Here is a 20,386-nt window from a genome sequence, read left to right on the forward strand (position 1 = left end):
GTGACCTCATATAGGCTTGTATAATATTCACAACCATGCGTTCATGTTTCACAATTCGTCTAGTAAACAGAAAATAAGTTCAAAAAAAGTTTACAATATTTAAAGAAAACATTTGCTCAAAACGCGAAAGGAACTATACAAACTGATTGAGTAATTAATAACTGATGAAGGAATAGTCATTCAAATCCTTGTAGACTGCTTGAAGCGTTTGGTACGCTGATTGAGAAGGCGAGAGCTCCAATTTATCGCCCAATTTTCCCAGAATTGGTTCTGTATTTTTGCTGTTAACCAGCAGCACGTGGTCTGGCTGAGACAGACGAGTGGCGATTGCGTTGAAACTAGGCCGTTGGCGGTGCTCAGGATCCCTGAAGAAACATCACGGTCATCATCCTAACTGATAACGTACGCGTTCTTATTACCAGCACTCGATCATTAGCTTATATATCTCATAAGAGCAGCCCGGAGGTGGGGGAAGACGTTGGCCAGTTTCGAGTAGGTCAACGACCACATTGTTTTTCATTTGGCCGTAAGGACGCTTTCCGACGGTCCAGATTTCATAGAGAACGATTCCGTAACTCCAGACGTCACTTGCCGTCGAATACTTTCGAAAGCTGATGGCCTGAGATACAGCGTAAGTAACACATTAGAATGTCAAAAAGAATCGTTTACCTCAGGAGCGGTCCATCTGATGGGAATCTGTCCTCCTTGAGTGACGTAGTAGCTGTCATCGGCCAAGTCTCTCGATAGACCAAAGTCAGAAATCTATAACGGAATTACAAGTCGGGGTGCTGTGGGAACAAAAATATAGATCCTATACCTTGCACACCAGTTTCTCGTCAAGTAGAATGTTGCGTGCAGCCAGATCCTTAGAAGAATACTCAAGATCACATTACTTTTTGTTAAGAGTTCGAACCCTGTGTATGAAACATCGCTTCGCTAAATATTCCATTCCGGCGGCAATGTCACGAGCCATCTGCAGGAATTGAGTGGACAAATTCAAAAGCGACGTATCTTCGCATCTTTAATTAATTAAAGTCAGACATTTTCGTATTTCTGCCCTACACTCTATGAAGATACTCACGCGATCGACTGCAAATACTGCTTCAAATCACCCTTGGGCAACATCTCCAAGACAACCATCAACTGAAGTAGAACATACACTATATAGCTTAATTGGAAGAAAGAACTCGCGTTGCGTACCGGTTTCCCAGTGAGAACAACACCGTGCATCACCACGACGTTTCTGTGGTGGAACTGGCCCATGATGGCTGCCTCGCGCAAAAATTGCACTTTGTTTTCGTTCGATTCGGATTTCAACGTTTTTACGGCAACCGCAACGGGTGACAAGTTAACTGGAGTCCAGATTCCTTTCTCAACCGTTCCAAATTGACTAAAGAAAGAGTAGAAGACACAGGTCTATCTCACTAACAAACACTATCGTTACCCAGTTCCCAATAATTCTTGTAGCTCAATCGAAGACCTTTCCAAGACGCGAAATTTTCCGCCAGACAACTGCTCATACAATGCCTCTTCTCTTTTCGCGGGCTCCCAGTAAATATCCTCTTTCGCGTCATTGTAGGCCTAAAGCGATAGAAAGAATTTAAGTAAACTAAGGAGGAAGAATTCGATGACTCACGGGTCTCGTTGGCGGCTCAGGAAGGGGTCTCGGTTGCGATCGTAAAACAGCAACAGGTGCCTCGTACTGGCTGTCTTCTTCAAGTACTTGGTTTGTGTGTATCTCGGCGATTTTTGGCTCAGTAATAACCGGTAGAAAAAACCCGACACCAGGCTTCGACAAGGTATGAAAGTTGGAAGAGTCGCGATAATCGTCTGACGTAAAGTCTTGCTCTGCAAAAGACGGGACAACGGTCCAATCGCTTGGGTGAATTGCTGAACTGCGTCGAGCCATTTCTAGAGCTAAAAAACAAGAGGTACAACGCTCCACCGAAAGAAGGGGGGAAAAGGCAAATCTCTCGTTCGAACGTACCTGCCTCTTTAGCTTTGGAGTTTTCCGAGGACTTGCTGTTGCCTCTTCGGCAGGCGAAGACCATAATAGCGATTGCAATAGCGAGAAGTCCACCACCAACCCCTACTCCAATGTAAACAAAAGACGAGACGCCGATATTAGCTGCTTGTGCTGGCGTTGATGTCGAAGTGCCGGCAAGCGACACACCCGAACTGATATGCCGAGACGTCGTGCGAAGAAAAGGTGTCTTCAGTGACGACTGAGATGTTGGCGTCCGAGATCGCGAAATTCTGGATGGCGAAGGCGTGGAGGAAGAGGAAGAGGAAGAGGAAGAGGAAGAGGAAGACGTGGGTGTTTTTGAAGAGATTCCTGTAACAGACTCGGTAGTCGAAGTGACTGGTGTTGCAGCCACGGTATTCGCAGTCGAGAGAGACGTAGCTCCAGCAGTTGTTGCAGCCGAAGTCGTCGGAAGAGCAGCATTCGAAGTTATAGCATTTTCTGTAGACACAGCCCCGGTACTTGAAACCGTGGATACGGTACTGGTGAAAGAAGAGCTCGTAGTCGGAGCGGCGGTCGCGGAGGAGCTCGTAGTTGGAATAGCGGTCGTGGAGGAGATTGTAGTTGTGGAAGACATCGTCGTTGAAGCATCCGTACTAGCAAACGATGTCGGAGCCGAAGTCGTAGGAGGTGCAGTCGGTGTAACTAAAGGGCAGGTGCCGTCGATTCTTCCGCCGTCAAGAGGCGGAGAAAACGAGGGTTGAGATACGGAACTAGACGGCTCTAAAACATTATAATAAAATATAGTTCGCTTCCAATACGCAAAACTGCTCACTTGGACAAAGGCAATAAGACCACATTTCCATATTACCATTGACATCATTCTTCGTCGAGCACCACGGAATGCCTTTATCAAAAGACGTGCACTCAAAAAATCGCGTTCCATTGTAGATGAATGGAAAGATGCATTTGTTCTGGCCAGCTCCCGAGTTTCCTTCACATACGTACGTTACGGAGGGAAAATCTGCAAAAACATGATATTGTGCATCTAAAATGAGAATAGTAGTACGATACCGCTTGTGCACTCTCTGATGGAACAATCAATTATTTCTCCAACTGAACCATAACACCACGGCTTTGATCTTGTTTGCGGATCCGGATTTCGACAGTTGCTGTGATCGCCAAGTCCGGCAGCTGCGTATTGAGAAACGGGAAACGTCGTAAATGTCTTCCACGACACGCAATTTCCATCCGTAGTGGATCCTCTATACCCGTACCCGTTGTCAACTGTGCTGTAACAATTCAAATCTAGAATTCCGAAGTAACAATATCTAAGGATGGTGATACGGAGAGTACAGTACACGGACGTACCTTCGCAGACATCTATGTCGCAGTAAGTCCAATCGAGACACCCGCCCGTGTCGTTCGTGTAACACCACGGCTTCGTTCGACTTTCCGATATAGGGTTGCGACAATAGGAATGATTGCCCAAACCCGCTTCCGGATACAGAGCAACCAAATTTGAATACGTGCTCAGCTCTGACCAGTTGAGACACGACCTGCCGTCAGCGCTGACGGCCGTTGTACCTCGATAGTAAGTACCGTCATACAATGATCGAACACATTCTAGGAAATAAGTGGTACCAATAAGACGTCGACGTCTTTAATTAATTATTTTACCTCTGCCCTTTGTCGTTACATTAGCATAACCTGACGTGACGGTGGCGGAGCCTTGGACAAGTGTAGCAGTGATTGAAAATGTGTACGCAGTCAACGCCGCAACATCAGAAATATGAGGAAGCGATACAGCTTGTATAGTAATAAATGTGAGTGCCGATGATTGAACCACTGTTCCCGGGTAAATTTCGGAGTACTTTATATCATACGATGAGTCAGTTTCGACTATTGCAGGCGGTCCCGTCCATCTGAACGTTCCTTTCCCGTTGGTCCCGTCGTACTCCAACTCCGGCAACGGGCCATTAGACGACACTAAACGAAAAAAAAACGTCAAAACGTACCACAAATCCTCAGTACGCCAATTACCATCTTCTCCTGAGCGCACCACTATCCAGTTACTAGGGACGAAAGCGCCTGATCCGCTTTCAACTGAGACTCGATACAAATATTCTAATAAGTCTCATGTGTAAACATAAAATAATACCACCATGAAAATTGACCAACCTGAGAAAGCTTCAACTCCGCTAGTGTCTGTTAGGGTCTCTTCGCTTATTCCCTTAGTCCCAACCTGAACAATTTGATCTTGACATGTCGGACCGTTCCACGTAAAATCTGGACATCCGGCAAAGCTGACGTTCAAGCTGGCACTTCTCGCATTTGGAACGTCAACCAGTTGTCCATTGATCTCCAAATCCGCCAAACACCCTCCATAGCTTGTCACGTTAACACCATATCCAAGAGCTATTTCGTCCATCGTTGGCGAAGCGCCCTTGTGCTCCATGCCACCGAGATAAAAGTTTTCCAGAATGTTGGCCGAATACGCAAGCACATCGGTTATCTCAGATGACGTGCTGTGAGAAACTCCGTCAACTGTAACTACAAGAAACGTCGTGTCTATTGTCATGTTGATCGTGTGCCACGCGCCGTCACATAAGCTCTCGTCTTGAGGCCGAACGTGAAGGAGAAAAGGCCCGTCCCCCGGCTGGTCACCTTTCTTGTACCTCAAAGCCAATCCATCGACGCGTGACTCAACGAAAAGAAAACTGTTTTTGTCGTTGCTGTAAGCGGCAAGAAGAAGACCGTTTGGCCAACTCGTTCGTAGTCTGAAACTGACCTGAAGCTGGATGCTTGACGACGCCGACGACAAAGTCAATTTGGCGTAGCCAGTGCCTCGAAAATGCATTCCTTTGGCAATCGCTGGAGGACAGCCATTGGAGCTCCAGCGAACATTCTCATCGCTTTGCTTCTTCGATAAGTCAAACGTTTTATCATTATCCAATTGATCGATTTGCATGCAACCGATGAAGGGCTCTGTGTGGGACAAGACACCCGAAGCTTTGACAACGTGGTCTGATGAGATTCCTCCAACGTAAACGCTGTCAACATTGACATTGATCGACTTGAGTTTTCCTTGTAAGTTCTGAGACACAGAAGTTGTATCAACAGTGAGGGTGAGGCCATTATTAGTTTGCGCTTTCTTCTCCGCTTGTACTGTATGAAACTGTCCGTCATTAAACGCCACTGTCGTTGTAACGTCTGAAGAGCCTTCGACGCCTTTAACAGAAAATTTCAAATTCCCATTTAGCAGCTGAAGGTATGCATACGATGACCAGTCACTTTTGAAAGCAACAAAGAGCAGGCCACCTGGAGCAAACGTTCGAAATGACAGTTTCGTTACGAACGATGTACCGCCATCAAAAGGAGTGGCGTCAAACTTGATGTAGCCGAATCCTTCGAAAGATAACCCAGCAATGGCACTGGGTTGACTTGCAGGAACATATCTCTTCTCTACGACGTATTGAGTTGTGTCATCTTCCTGCGCATGCTTTTGCCACTCGAGTTGAACTGACGACTTTGTCACTAGCCGCGGAGCAGGATAACGGTCACCCAGCAGACCTATACGCACAATAATGAGAAAACAATTAGAACCCCTCTAGGGAGACGAGATTCTATACGTACCCGACACACAAGAGTACGACACACTGAGAAACATTTTTCCTGAACACGTTGTTCCAAAAGACACGTCAGACGCCCACAACCCGCAGTAGCTCCGGTACTCGCACGCCGTCTTCACAACGTCGATGGCGCTAGAATTGAGAGACGGAATGCATCGCCATCTCTTTTAGATATACTCCGGCCTGGGGTGACCTTACGTTGACGAGTTGCAAGGGGGGGCCACTGCGCCTTCCGATATGCAATCGTTCACTTCTTTGAACGTCGCCGAACTAATTGTGATTAGATCGCTATTGCAATCGATTCTAAACGACGTCGGCTGAGATAGGTAGTTAGACTATATCTGAGACATTTACTGGTCAAACTGGTTGTCACAGGCGGTGAGCGTCAGCGAATTTGTTCCTAACAGAACGTTAGCATTGTCGCTCATGTGTCAATTTAGAGCGGAAGGACCTTGGCAGCACCAGAATAGTGCAAAAATAGCAAATTGAGCGATCATTTACGCCGCAGATTTCGTTTTAGGAAGGAGAAAGGCTTCGTGTGTGGCAAAGATTCTTTTCAAAGATCCCGTACTTTGTTGTGTCGTTTCCAGTCAGACTATCATATATCTCTCTACCTTTGTCGCTCCATATCTTCTCTTCGACTCCAGAAAGCGGCTACCAGTCACCACGCAATGCCTAGAAGACAATGATAACCTCGATCGAGCAGGCGTTTCCTGGCAGAGTACCACGGCTACTCCCACATTCCTTTCGCGTCTACTGTATAAATAGACTCTTGCAGACTCCCGTAAAGCCGCAAAACATGTTAGACTCCACCCTGGTTTTCATTCAGCATGCAGACTGATAAATAAATCGGGAAAAGCGTCAAAGAGCGACATTGAGGGACAAAAGGGCCGTCTGTCTGCATTTGTGGCGACAGCTACATCATATCCTGTTTCACTTCAGGTTTGATTTTCCTGATAGTTCTTTTTGATTAATTTTTTTCTCGCTGATGATGTTTTGGTATCTGACAATGTGATTACAGCCGGCGCTTTCGTCGAGGAATTTTTTTATGGTGGAATCTCGGTCCTTCTCTTCTCATTTCGTATCAGTCGTCAATGCAGTCAGTGGGGTCTCTGGCAAGCTAAGGCGTTGTTCAGAGGAGAATACGTCAGCATGAGAAAACATAGGCAAATATGAAAGCACGACATTTATTCATCATTACAGTTGTGCACTTGCACTGGAGACATGCAGATGGGCGTGACTTTGAATGATAAGAACTTCACGTACTGCCAGGTTGCTCTTACAATTTTAGGCAGCGTTTTTCTCTTTTAAATGGTCACGTCTTCATGCACCAAAAACAACCTTATAAGCTTATCTTTCGTATTTCGAAACAATCGTCTAGTAAAAAATAAGAAAATAAGAAAATAAGTTCAAAACCAAAAAAAGTGCAAAAGTAGTGAATCCAAAAAAAAGAAATTGTGACAATACGTTAAAATAATTGCTTAAAAAGAAGAAAACGAAACAAAACGAAACGAAAAGGTTGGGTTAGACAAATTGTCATTGATTAATTGATGAAGGCATAGTCATTCAAATCCTGGTAGGCTGCCTGAAGCGTTTGGTACGCTGTTTGAGAAGGCGATAGCTCCAGCTTATCGCCCACTTTTCCAGGAATTGGTTCCGTATTCTTGCCGTTGACCAGCAGCACGTCGTCCGGCTGAGATAGATGAGTGGCGATTGCGTTGAAACTGGGTCGTTGACGGTGCTCAGGATCCCTGCGGAGAGATCGCGATCATACCACATAATAAGGCACTTGATCGCGTTCTTTTTACCAGCACTCGATCATTAGCTTATATATCTCGTAGGAGCAGCCTGGAGGTGGGGGAAGACGATGGCCAGTTTCGAGTAGGTCAACGACCACGCTGTTCTTCATTTGGCCGTAAGGACGCTTTCCGACGGTCCAGATTTCATAGAGAACGATGCCATAACTCCAGACGTCACTTTCCGATGAATACTTTTTGTAACTGATGGCCTGAGATACAGCGGAAACATTTAGAGGCATACCGTATAACTTCATTAGGAATCGTTCTCACCTCAGGAGCGGTCCATCTGATGGGAACCTGTCCTCCTTGGGTAACGTAGTAGCTGTCATCAGCCAAGTCTCTTGATAGACCAAAGTCAGAAATCTATGACGAAAATACAAGTCGAGGGGATGTGGGAAAGAGAATGGATCTTATACCTTGCACACCAGTTTTTCGTCAAGTAGAATGTTGCGTGCCGCCAGATCCTTAAAAGAGAAAAGTGATTATTGTAATACCTTTCTGTAAGAGTTCGAACCCTGTGTATGAAGCATCGCTTTGCTAAGTATTCCATTCCGGCGGCAATGTCACGAGCCATCTGCAGAAATTGAGTGGGCAAGTTCAAAGGCAACGTATCTTTGTTTCTTTAGAGTAAGAAACTTTCGTTATATCATCTGCCCTTATAGCTCAATGGAGATACTCACGCGATTGACTGCAAATACTGCTTCAAATCTCCCTTAGGCAAAATCTCCAAGACAACCATCAACTACAGTGCGACATTCATTGGAGCTTGGGATTTTGAATTCGAGGTGCGTACCGGTTTTCCAGTAAGAACAACACCGTGCATCACCACGACATTTCTGTGGTGGAACTGGCCCATGATGGCTGCCTCGCGTAAAAAGTGCACCTTGTTTTCGTTCGATTCGGATTTCAGCGATTTTACGGCAACCACAACAGGAGATGAGAGAGCTGGAGTCCAGATTCCTTTCTCAACCGTTCCAAATTGACTAAAGAAAGAGTAGAAGACACAGGTCTATCTCACGCACTATCGTTACCCAGTTCCCAATACTTCTTGTAGCTCGATCGAAGACCTTTCCAAGACGCGAAATTTTCCGCCAGACAACTGCTCGTACAATGTCTCTTCTCTTTTCGCCGGCTCCCAGTAAATATCCTCATTGTTGGACTAAAGCGATAAATGAAATTTAAATAACTATGGAGGAAGACTGTGTTGACTCACTGCTTTCGGGGGCTCAGGAAGGGGTCTCGGTTGAACCTGAGTTACAACGACAGGTGCTTCATACTGGCTGTCGTCTTGGTTTGTGTGTATCTCGGCGATTTTTGGCTCAGTAATAACCGGTGAAAAAAACCCGGAACCAGGCTTCGACATGGTATGAAATTTGGAGGAGTCGTGATAATCGTCTGACATAAAGTCTGCGTCTGAAAAAGGCGAGGCAACGCCATCACCAGTCGGGTGCATTGCTGAATTGCGTCGAAACAATTCTATTGCTAAAACAAAATGAATTATGCTCACCGAAGGTAGGCAAGCGCAAGTCTCTCGCGTTCTAACATACCCTCCTCTTTCACTGTGTCTTCTACGGACTTGCTTTTGCTGCCTCTTCGGCAGAGGAAGACAGCAACCACGATAGCAACAGCAATAGCGACAAGTCCACCGCCAACTCCTGCTCCAATGAAAACAAAAGACGAGCTGCCGCTATTAGCTGCTTTTGCTGGCGTTGGTGTCGGTGTGCTTGCGAGCGACGCTGCCGAACTGACTTGCGGAGACGTCGGCGTCGCGGTGGCGGTTGATCGCGAGTTACTTGACGTCTCCGACGTGTGCAGCGGCGGCTGAGAAGATTTCTCATCGGTTGGAAAAGTCGTACGAGGAAAAGGTGTCGGTGGAGCACCAGACGTCCGATATGTTGGCGTTGGAGACGGTGAGTTTGTGGATGGCGAATGAGAGGAGGAGGAAGACGTAGGTGCTTTTGAAGGAATCTCAGTTGAAGGAGAGCTACTTGAAGCGACTGCAGTTGCAGCTGCAGCAGTTGTAACGGCAGTATTCATAGGGACAGTAGTCGAAGAGACTGTAGCTGCAGCCGAAGAATTCATAGTCGATTCAGTTGAAGTATTGGAAGAACCTGCAGTTGGTGAAGCAGTTTTTGAACGGACAGTACTCGAAGGAATCTCAGTGGTAGGAGTAGTCGGGACCGAAGACGTAGCAGCAGCCTGAGTAGTGAAGGCTGTAGAAGAGGCAGAAGTAGAAGAAACTTCCGTTGGTGCAGAAGTATTAGAAAAAACTGTAGATGAAGCAGTTTTCATAGCCAAAGTCGTCGGAAAAGCCGTGGTAACGGCATTCGAACTTGCAGCAGGAGCTGTAGACACAGAAGCGGCATTTGACGGCGTCACTGATGCGTTAGATGCGGTGTTAGTCGTGGAAGAGTTCGTAGTTGCGGCAGCTGTCGTCGCAGCAGCAGTCGTCGCAGCAGCAGTAGTAGAAGAGATCGTAGTTACGGACGCGGCCGTTGAAGCCGCAGTTGGAGCGCTCGTAATAGCAGACGATGTAGGAGCCAACGTCGTAGGAGGTGCCGTCGTTGTAACTGAAGGACAGGTGCCGTCGATTCTCTTACCGGCGGGAGGAGGAGAAAACAAGGGCTGAGGTACCGAATTGGACGGCTCTAAAATCGTGTTTAATTAAAACTAATATATTGCTTTCTATACCCTATGCTGCTTACTCGGACAAAGGCAATAAGACCACATTTCCATATTACCATTGACATCATTCTTCGTTGAGCACCATGGAATACCTTTCTCAAAAGAAGTGCACTCAAAAAATCGTGTTCCATTGTAGATGAATGGGAAAATGCATTTGATCTGATCAGCTCCCGAGTTTCCCTCACATACATACGTCACGGAAGGAAAATCTGCAAGAAACATAATGCGCACCTAAAGTTAGAATAGTAGTTGTACGATACCGCTTGTGCACATGCTGACGGAGCAATCCTGGACATCTTTATTAGCTAAATAACACCACGGTTTTGATCTGGTTTTTGGATCAGGATTTCGACAGTAATTGTGATCGCCAAGTCCAGCTGCTGCGTATTGAGACACGGGAAACGTCGTTAATTGTGACCGTGTCCACTTCACACAACCATTCGTGCTTGATCCTCTATACCCGTACCCATTGTCCACAGTGCTGTAACACTTCATGTCTAAAAAGTGAAAAAAAAAACCATATCAAAGAATAGAACTTTGGACAGTATGTCAACCTACCTTCACACGCGTCTATATCGCAGTAAGTCCAATTGAGACATCCGCCCGTGTTGTTCGTGTAGCACCACGGTCTCGTACGATTCTCTGATATAGGATTGCGACAATAGGAATGATTGCCCAAACCCGCTTCCGGATACAGAGCAACCAAATTTGAATACGTGCTCAGCTCTGACCAATTGAGACACGATCTGCCGTCAGCGCTGACGGCCGTTGTACCTCGATAGTAAGTACCGTTATAGAAAGATCGAACACATTCTAGGAAATAAATGCTACCAATAAGCCATCAACGTCTTTAATTAATCTACCTCTGCCCTTTGTCGTTACATTAGCATAACCTGACGTGACGGAGCCTTGGACAAGTGTAGCAGTGATTGAAAATGTATATGCAGTCAACGCCGCTACATCAGAAATATGAGGAAGCGATACAGTTTGTATAGTAATAAATGTGAGTGCCGATGATTGAACAGCTGTTCCCGGGTAAATTTCCGAGTATTCTATATCATACGATGAGTCAGTTTTGACTATTGCAGGCGGTCCCGTCCATCTGAACGTTCCGTTCCCCTTTGTCCCGTCGTATTCCAGCTCCGGTAACGGGCCTTTTGACGAGGCTAAACGAAAATACGTCAAAAAAGGAGTCAAGTACAACAAAATACAATATGAATTACCATCTTCTCCTGAGCGTACTACTACCCAATTACTAGGGACGAGAGCGCCTGATCCACTTTTAACTAAGACTCGATACAAATATTCTAAATTTCATACGTATACAAAAACTAATACCATCATGAAAATTGACCCACCTGAGAAAGCTTCAACTCCGCTAGTGTCTGTTAGGGTTTCTACACCTTTTCCCTCAATCCCAACCTGAACAATTTGATCGTGACATGTTGGACCGTTCCAGGTAAAATCTGGACATCCGGCAAAGCTGACGTTCAAGCTGGCACTCCTCACTTTTGGAACGTCAATCAGTTGCCCATTGACCTCCAAATCCGCCAAACACCCTCCATAGCTTGTCACGTTTACACCATATCCAAGAGCTATTTCGTCCATCGTTGGTGAAGCGCCCTTGTGCTCCATTCCACCGAGATAAAAGTTTTCCAGAATTTTGGACGAATACGTGAGCACGTCGGTTATTTCGGATGAAGCGCTGTGAGAAACTCCGTCAACTGAAACAACGAGAGACGTCGTATCAATTGTTAAGTTAACCGTGTGCCACGCGCCGTCACATAAGCTCGCGTCTTTAGGCTGAACGCGAACGAGAAAGGGTCCATCTGCCGACTGGTTACCTTTCTTGTACCTCAAATCCAAACCATCAACGCGCGACTCTATGAAAAGAAAGTTGCTTTCGTCGTTGCTGTACGCGGCTAGAAGAAGACCGTTTGGCCAACTCGTTCGTAATCTGAAACTGAGTTGGAGCTGGATGCTTGATGACGACGACAAATTCAATTTAGCGTAGCCAGTGCCTCGGAAATGCATTCCTTTTTCAAGCGCTGGAGGACAGCCATTGGAGCTCCAGCGAACATTTTCGTAGCTTTTGTTCTTTAATAAATCAAACGATTGTTTGTTATTATCCAAGTATTTGATTCGCATGCAACCAATGAAGGGTTCTGTGTGGGACAAGACACTTGAAGCTTTGACAACCTGGTCTGATGCCACTCCTCCAACGTATGCATGGTCAACACTGACATCGATGTCGTTGCCGTATCGTGGTACGTTTAGAGACTTTTCATTCGAATCAACAGTGAGCGTAAGGGCATCGTTATTCTGGTTCTTCTTTTCTGCTTTTACTGCATGAAATTTCCCGTCATTTAACGCCTGTGTTGCAGTAATCACTGCAGAACCTTTATCGCCTTTAACAGCGAATGTCAATTTTCCACTCTCTAGCAGAAGGTATGCATACGATGATGGCCAGTCGTCTTTCTTGAAAGCAACAAAGAGCAAACCATCTGGAACTAACGTTCGAAAAGACAGTTCGGTTATAAACGATGTCCCACCACCAAAAGGATTGCTTTCAAATTTGATGTAGCCGAATCCTTCAAAAGATAATCCAGCAATGGCACTGGGTTGACTTGCAGGAACGTATCTTTTCTCTACAACGTATTTAGTTTTGTTATTTTCCTGTTTGTGCTTTTGCCACTCGAGTTTAACTGACGACTTCATCACTGATACTGGAGTAGGATAACGGTCACCCAGTAGACCTATGAGTAAAACAATTAATTAGACCGACTGGCATCAGACAAACATCTATACATATGCACCCGAAACACAAGAGTACGACACACTCAGCAACATTTTGCCCGAGCACGTCGTTTCAAAAGAAACATTAGAAGCGCGCAACTCGCAGTAGCTCCTGTACTCGCATGCCGTCTTCACAACGTCGATGGCGCTAGAAGAGACGGAAAGAATTGCCACCCTTTATAGTTACTCTGGAGTACACCCTTACGTTGACAAACTGCAAGGTGGAACCACTGCAGTTCCCGATCCGCAATCGCTGACTTCTTTGAACGTTACCGAACTAATCGTGATTAGATCGCTACTGCAATTGATTCTAAAGGACGTTGCTAAGATAGGTAGTTAGACTCCATCTGAGCCAATTACTGGCCAAAGCCGTTGTCACAGGCGGTGAGAGTCAGCGAATTCGTCCCTAACAGAACGTTACTAGGTCGCTAATAAGTCAATTTAGGCCGAAAGAACCTTGGATGCACCAAAATAGTGCGACAAGAGCAAATGAAACGATCATTACGCCGAAGCTTTCGCTTTAGGGATTAGGGAGGAGAAAATTCGCTGTGTGTGGCAAAGATTTTCATCAATATCCCGTAAGTAGGAGTTCCCCCAGCGTTGCAGAAAGACTGGGAGATCTCTGCATCTTTCCGTCCATCATCATTTGGATACAGCCCGACTAGAGACAATCACTGTCAGTAGTCTAGTCACCGCACAATGCTTAGAAACAACACGGCTAAAGATAGCTTCGGATCCTCCCACTACATGCATTAGCATATGCGATTATAAATAGACTCGTGGCACACTTCCAGCCGTCGCTTCTTTGTTGTTCCGCGTGCAGTGTAGTTTGTTTTGGTTAGCTTGGAAAAGAGGAGTCCGGACTCCAACTATTAATTACGAATATCTCATCGATTCGATAAGCTCACTTTTTCATTTTGCAGACGTCCCCTTTGGCTTGGTAGCAGATCTTATCATTTCGTCGTCATCTGTACTGCATTCGTTTCTTTCGGCTTTCTACAAATTCAAAGAATTCATTTTTGACGTGCTTCTCTACCTCTAAAAAGACGTGGGAGGCTGAGATGGGATAAACGGACAATGAACGGTTTTTCGGAATGCGATGGAAAGAAGGCCCATTTTTTTTCGAGCTCGCGGTTCCCAGCTCACTGATTCCAGGGATCATCCAGTCGCCCCGCACTCGAGCGTCTCCACAGGCGCTGCGTGACGTCTGACAAAGGCGATGCTTCGGCTGAAACGCTTCTTCGCGTTGTGAGCACTGCTGAGAGCCGCTGAGAGCATCTTTGGGGCGCTGCGTTTGCCCACGGATAATAACCGTGGTTTTCCAGCTGCGTTTGCCTCTCCTATTAACGCGCGCTAACTCGACGAAAGCTGCAGGAGCTACAGGGAGCTGAACTGAATAAAGGAAATGTGCAGCAGCCTTTCTTATAGATTTGCGGTCAATTATTAGAAGCCTTTGAGCCTATCACGTGATGGCAAATTGTCGCGTTGCTTGCAAGCGCGTCGTTCTTCCTGGAGGACGACTCGTCGATGGCGAATGCTGCGTAGAAGTAACCGATGGCACTATCACATCGATATCGAAAGATCTCGAATCTGGGGGCCCAGATGGGTCCCCCCTTCACAAAGCTGACCTCGTCGTTCCCGGATTCGTGGACATTCACAATCATGGAATAGGTACAATAAAGTATTAAGGGGTAAATTAACTCATTTCCTTTCCAGGTGGTTCAAACGATATTCTCGAGAATTGGGCTAATCCAGGTAATTATTAATTAATTTAATAGTTATATGTAACTTATTAAATCTTTGTTTTAGACTACACCCTTTCTCGTCTTCCATCGTGGGGCATCACATCGTGTTTAGCGTCGGTCGTCTTTTCAAAACCTCACCTTGTCTCCGATAAAGTGATTTCATCTCTCACTCATTCTTTTGGCGATACAAGACACGGTGCAGTGTTAGAGGGGATTCACGCAGAGGTAAAGTACGTAAGCATGTTAGCTGACTTCCTAAACTTCTTTGTGTATCTTATGCTAGGGTCCTGTCATTAATGACTGGGGTGCTCTGCCTCAAATTTCAACGGACATCTCCCTATCGAATTTCGAAAATCTTCTTTCTTCTCTTCCGAATCTCAAAATTATGACAATCAGTCCTCACCTCGAATCGAAGCGACACTACGAACGTCTCGAGGCTCTCCTACGACGAAACGTCGTTCCCGCTTTGGGTCACGACAAAGTGGCAAGCGAGACGGAAATCCTCGGCGCTCTGCGCCTCGCACAATCGCATGGGAAGCGACTTCACGTGACGCACTGTTTCAACGTTTCGACGTTTCATCATCGTAATCCCGGACTCGTCAATTTCGGACTGACATCCGAATTTCCTCGTTTCGAGAAGTACGAGAACTTGAAACCGCCTACTATTGAACTCGTCGGCGATTTATCGCACGTGTACGAAACAGTATAGCTTATATAGAATTATTTATTTATTGATTTTTTAGTCATCCGCTAACATTGACGACTGCCGTTCGCGCTCGTCAAGCTTCCGACATTGCCTTTGTTACGGACGCTGTGCAAGAGCCCCTGCCTGGACAGAAGGTCATGTACAATGGAAGACGGCGTATGATATCTATAGTCATTACATACATGGTCTAAAATTTACTGTTATTAGTTGAAGTGTCTTCCGACGCCACACGAGTCGTTTTATCGGGTACGGATACGTTAGCTGGCAGCTGTTCGTCTCTACTTCAGACGTTTTATTTTTTGGTAAATAATCTTGGTGTGTCGATTGGGTCGGCGGTGCAGATGCTAGCGGAGACACCTGCTCGGTATTCTCTTTATTTTTCTATGGTTCTGAAAGAGATTTGGATTTGTTTTTAGAATTGCTGGTATTGCTGGAATTGGTGAACTTTCTGTGGGAAAACGAGGCGATTTGCTTTGTTTTGACGCAGACCTTCGCCTGATGTCGACAATTGTAGCGGGAAGAGTAGCGTACGCCTGTTCATAATAAAACATCAGCAATCGCTCCTAGAGTTGACAGTAGCATCCGCGAGGCTCATATAAATGCGATTTCTTCCAAGGTACCCCAATTGGTAATACTTACATTTATTTTTGGCACTGGGTGGGACTCTGTTTTGAATTTTCTCTGAACCTGGAGAGATAGAGTTCGGGCTTCATTGAAGAAAATCATTTTTCGCGTATATGAATTGTGTAATAAATTTATTACAGATCTGGGTTAAAATCGCGGCTCAATTAAATGAATCAATTCAGGTTATTTAGCGCGCTTTGGCTCGTTCTGCTTTTGCATTTTCTTTCGATTTCGTCACACAGAAAGCGATGTTCAAGCGAAAATCGACGCGACGACAAGACAAACTGCCACCAGAAGTACAATCAAGGTGAGGCCTCCTGAGAGGAAACAAAAGCAAAAACTCGAAATCACGATGTTAGGAAGAAGTCTCATTGCCACGATCGGATTTCATCTATCCAAAAGTAGCCCAATCTACGGCTGCTTTCGCAAAGAAGGCGTAAGATTCTCATACGAGTGCCTCGTTTGTGTTAGAAGCTCAGAATCTCATCGTAGAATCGGGTTTTACGTGCGACGATGATAGCGAAGCTCGTCGAGGCGCTGGCTGACATATTGGCGTGATCAAACTTCGCCTTCTTGGCTCTCTCCAGACGATGCAGTTCGGGGAGCCCCCCTTATATAAGCTTACCAGGTAAGCGAGACTATAGGCATGCGCTTAGGGGGCGGGCCTCTCTAACAGCGTCGTACATGGAGATTGAGTGCCACAGGCTGCGTTTTGGACATAGACCGATTTTCGACCGAATCTAAACATTAGGGTTCGATTTCTGACAGTCTAATCGTGGGTGGGTTGGGGCTCATGCGAGGGCTCGTGGCAGAGCATGCATGAATCTCCCGCTTTATGTACGAAGCGGAGAGTGTAGACGGGACAAAATCCGGTTTTAGAGCAGTTATTGATCATAGAATATTTATTGATTGTGGTGAGCGCCGCTCTCCTTTCTGTTGCCCGTACACAACCTGGTTAGGGACTAGGCTACTGTAGACCTACATGTATGTCTGCTTCCCGTATACTAACTTCGATCCCGTCTAACCCATAGGGGATCGACGTCGCGGAAATTCGACATCAGTAGGACTTGGCTTCCAACGCGACTCGGATATCTGCTTTCACAGATCGCCCAAGTAGACTATCTCGAGTAGAGTCTAAGATGTAACTGCGTGCAGACAAAATTTCCAGCTGTCTTGACAACTGCATTTTTTTGTGCGCTCACGGAACTTGTACAATACTATTACGGATTGACTACAACACGGTCGACTCGTGAAACGAAACGAAGAAGTACGTTTTCGGTAGAAGGACCACTGATTCTTCACAGACGGAGGCAATGAATGGTGAAATCAATGTATGAATGGCCTGGAATTCCTTTTGCGACGCGTTTGTCCTGCACAATAAAGGAACGAACGCGTCGTCCCCAGTATTTCTCAAAGTCGTTTCCGGAGTCTGTTGCCGAAGCAATAGTGTAAGAAGGCCAGTCATCCTCATTGGAGTAGTAAGTGCAAGCTCTAGATGGCATTGATTCGATATTGAACACCCACATCGCGGCTCCTTGAGCGCTGTCGTAGCTTGGGCCGAATTCGCTGCCAGGAACGTAGAGAATATGGCTGTTGTGAGTTTCGTGAGAACCGGAACCGCAATTCAGAGAGTAACTCTTGCTCTCTCCAAACGGCGTGTACGTGCATGTGTTTCCTACACAGCCCACTGAAGCCGTAGCCGGTTTCGGAGGCAGTGAGAAGTGAAAAGGCTGCGATGGAGTGGATAATATAAGACACCAGTATACTATGTACGAAGTCAAATTACCGCTAGGAGAGCGACTTGAATAAATGCACTGAAAAGGACCGAGTATGTGATGAAAGACATATCGTCGACGCGCTGTTGGAAAGGTGAAAAGTGAACGCAATGCTAAAAACGTTCTCTTTTAAAGGCATCACCGTACCCAGCCGGAAAATCGTCATTTGTTTTTTTCAAATGATACGGAACCGGTAATGGACTCGTGCAAATGTTTGTGGTCTCACAGTCTCATGCACTTAGCCGGCGAACTCGAAGCGACCACAGCCGCTGGCCAAGTTTATTTGCGCCCGCAGGTAAACGTATAGATAAATATATCATTGCTATCACACCGCCGCTCTTTCGACGGTTCAAATCTATATCCGGCGCCATTGACCTACAGTAGCCCCAAAGCGAAGAATGAATCGATTGTTCGAATAGCGTTGACTTAGCTACGTACGTTCTCGCGTGCTCGGCCATGCAGGCCCGGCCGCGGCACTCTACGTGTGTGGTTGTACAGCCTCGAAAAACCGAGATCATGTGAATCCTAGCTAAGAAGAGATCACGACGAACGATGTTTCTTATACTACTTGCATAAGCGACGCTCGCGCTCGGGAACGCTCGGCGACGCTCGCGTGCGTCGCCTAGCGTCACTGCATGAGCCGCGCGACGCTTGGGTTTCAACGTCAGGGCGAGGGTCAATTAGTGTACCGTCTTTTACAAGGCCACAATTAGTGTACCGTCTTTTAAAAGGCCGGCGGCACGGAAATTTGGGTGGGCCACTCGAGAAGTAACCGCTTACTTTTCGCAACAGTATAGCTTATATAGAATTATTTATTGATTTTTTGTCATCCGCTAACATTGAAGACTGCGCTGTTCGCAAGCTTCCGACATTGCCTTTGTTACGGACGCTGTGCAAGAGCCCCTGTCTGGACAGGAGGTCATGTACAATGATATCTATGTCATTACATGCTTGGTCTAAAATTTACTGTTTTAGTTGAAGTGTCTTCCGACGCCACACGAGTAAGAGACAGGCGGTTCTTGACTGCTGTCATCAGCTGAATGAAAAGCTAGAGATCGTCAGAGAAAAGTTGGGAAGGGATGCAACTTGGCCTGAGATTGCCAAAGAAGCTTTGAAAATGGATATCGATTTGTCTGCGAAGGCGTGGTAAGAATACAACCGATGTTGATCTGATCCATTTTCTCCAAGGGCTGGACGCAGCGATGATGCCATATTTCGCTACTTTATCTATGGAGCAGCTTGCACGGAAGTGGAGATTGACGTATTGACTGGTGAAAGGGAAATACTCTGCACTGGCATTATCCAGGATAGCGGTCAAAGGTTCCATAATATCTTATGTCTAGGAATGCAATATAATGATGATTTCTTAGTATGAACCCTTATATTGACGTGGGGCCAAGTGCGTGGTGCTTTTGTCATGGGCTTGGGTTATTGGCTTCTTGAAGACATTAAACGTGATCCTGAAACGGGGCAACTTTTGAAAAAGAATACTTGGGTATCGTTTGTGCGTGTCTTTCCTCATCTTGACGTCGCTTTTTTTTTTTCGTTTAGGGATATCATCCTCCTGGCCCCAAGGATATTCCAGTTGACTTCAGAGTAGAGTTTCTCAGAGATGCACCAAATCCGTTGGGTGTCTTGGGTTCAAAAGGTATGGACAGTCTGTTGATCACTATTCTCGTCAGGCTAATCTTTATATGTATATATAGCGACGGGTGAACCGTCGATTTGCATGTCTTGCTCAGCAGTATTCGCTATCGCACAGGCTCTATCGAGTGCTAGAGCAGAAGTGGGAGAAAGCAGAGTCATTTCACTAGGTGTGAGTCCACGAAATGAAAATGTTCTTTAGTCAGTCCATCTTGTGTTATAGACGGGCCAGTGACCGTCGAACGTGTTCAAGAACTTGCTTCGCTTAAAACCGAGCAGCTGTTTATCTAAAAGTGTTGAATTGAGCATTTGTTCATATTTAATTAATGACGTCACCTTAGCGCGCTATCGCCGACGTCGTGGACGAAGAAAGGACGAGAAACAGCTCTGGTACGACGCGCTGTACCCTTTCAGGTACGTTTAGAAACGTTCTTGATCCTTCGCCCGCTGTTGCAAAGGCGCGAAAAGGAGAGTTTCGCGTTATCCTTTGCGACGTCGATATAAGACGCTCAAAAGCGCATTTAGAGAGCACGTTTCGACTTGATCATGTGCACGTTGTATCGATGAACGGCTTTCGTGACCGAAAAAGAGTCGAACAGCTCATCAACCCCTCCCTCCCTTTTTCGAACGCCGATTCGTTGGCTAGGTTAGGTCTTACGGCGCCGAATGTCCTAAATAATACCTATTTATCGTTATGAGAGGGTCAGATAGACGATTTGCGATCGGGCCATGCTTCACCGATCTTGAATCTGATATCTTAGACTTTTCCAATTTTTTGCGTCAAGCGATGGAGCTTTGCTATCAAGTCAAATTTTCTGAATCGAACTTGTCTATCATTCAAAGTTTTAGCGAGAATTATATTCACGGCGGCGTGGTTACTACTGAGTGTAACGGAAGTGAGTCATTTTGAGCAAAATTTGACCGGCATCGAACGTTAGAGCCCCATAAAGTTGGTAAACTAACAAAATTCAACAATTCTAGCGCGTTTATCTAAGAATTGGCGAGGTCCGGTTTTTT

At 46.0% G+C, this 20,386-nt stretch overlaps 4 protein-coding genes across 5 annotated transcripts; 2 read left to right on the plus strand and 2 right to left on the minus strand.

Annotated features, from left to right (window-relative positions):
• Nucleotides 1-20: 20 nt before the first annotated feature.
• On the minus strand, nt 21-6,155 carry LOC136194186 (uncharacterized). Its single transcript, XM_065983248.1, has 20 exons — nt 6,047-6,155; nt 5,950-5,995; nt 5,794-5,898; nt 5,600-5,727; nt 4,145-5,536; nt 4,007-4,090; nt 3,644-3,952; nt 3,335-3,589; nt 3,038-3,271; nt 2,799-2,987; nt 1,988-2,746; nt 1,637-1,917; nt 1,445-1,581; nt 1,201-1,390; nt 1,082-1,143; nt 914-1,019; nt 818-865; nt 670-762; nt 420-619; nt 21-365 (listed from the first exon to the last, which is right to left on the minus strand). The coding sequence occupies exons 1-20, from the start codon at nt 6,090-6,092 to the stop codon at nt 155-157; spliced, it is 4,875 nt and encodes a 1,624-aa protein (XP_065839320.1). The 5' UTR covers nt 6,093-6,155; the 3' UTR covers nt 21-154.
• Nucleotides 6,156-7,122: 967 nt separating this feature from the next.
• On the minus strand, nt 7,123-14,226 carry LOC136194184 (uncharacterized). Of its 2 annotated transcripts, none has more exons than XM_065983246.1 (22): nt 14,022-14,226; nt 13,784-13,871; nt 13,332-13,717; nt 13,236-13,281; nt 13,081-13,185; nt 12,896-13,023; nt 11,438-12,835; nt 11,303-11,386; nt 10,943-11,245; nt 10,638-10,892; nt 10,340-10,576; nt 10,100-10,288; nt 8,942-10,042; nt 8,608-8,876; nt 8,426-8,553; nt 8,188-8,377; nt 8,075-8,136; nt 7,909-8,014; nt 7,811-7,858; nt 7,665-7,757; nt 7,404-7,603; nt 7,123-7,346 (listed from the first exon to the last, which is right to left on the minus strand). In XM_065983246.1, exons 3-22 carry the CDS (start codon nt 13,375-13,377, stop codon nt 7,139-7,141), a joined length of 5,196 nt encoding a protein of 1,731 aa, XP_065839318.1. In that variant the 5' UTR covers nt 13,378-13,717; nt 13,784-13,871; nt 14,022-14,226; the 3' UTR covers nt 7,123-7,138. The 2 variants fall into 2 exon arrangements, with proteins under 2 accessions (XP_065839318.1, XP_065839319.1); XM_065983247.1 differs by having other exon boundaries at nt 13,332-13,738.
• Nucleotides 14,227-14,237: 11 nt separating this feature from the next.
• LOC136194203 (N-acetylglucosamine-6-phosphate deacetylase-like) lies at nt 14,238-16,092 on the plus strand. The gene is made up of 7 exons (XM_065983273.1): nt 14,238-14,546; nt 14,592-14,630; nt 14,685-14,845; nt 14,904-15,313; nt 15,364-15,482; nt 15,534-15,690; nt 15,743-16,092. The coding sequence occupies exons 1-7, from the start codon at nt 14,345-14,347 to the stop codon at nt 15,867-15,869; spliced, it is 1,215 nt and encodes a 404-aa protein (XP_065839345.1). The 5' UTR covers nt 14,238-14,344; the 3' UTR covers nt 15,870-16,092.
• A 67-nt stretch (nt 16,093-16,159) lies between these two features.
• Nucleotides 16,160-19,709, plus strand: LOC136194206 (xanthine dehydrogenase/oxidase-like). Its single transcript, XM_065983274.1, is given in 12 exon segments — nt 16,160-16,257; nt 16,310-16,386; nt 16,443-16,578; nt 16,982-17,778; nt 17,861-17,918; nt 17,968-18,871; nt 18,914-19,045; nt 19,096-19,117; nt 19,119-19,220; nt 19,277-19,373; nt 19,432-19,539; nt 19,593-19,709. Coding segments are annotated over 7 exon segments (558 nt in total). The 5' UTR covers nt 16,160-16,257; nt 16,310-16,386; nt 16,443-16,578; nt 16,982-17,778; nt 17,861-17,918; nt 17,968-18,842; the 3' UTR covers nt 19,661-19,709.
• Nucleotides 19,710-20,386: the final 677 nt, after the last annotated feature.

Source organism: Oscarella lobularis, chromosome 12 (genome assembly GCF_947507565.1).
Source record: "Oscarella lobularis chromosome 12, ooOscLobu1.1, whole genome shotgun sequence".
Taxonomy (NCBI): domain Eukaryota; kingdom Metazoa; phylum Porifera; class Homoscleromorpha; order Homosclerophorida; family Oscarellidae; genus Oscarella; species Oscarella lobularis.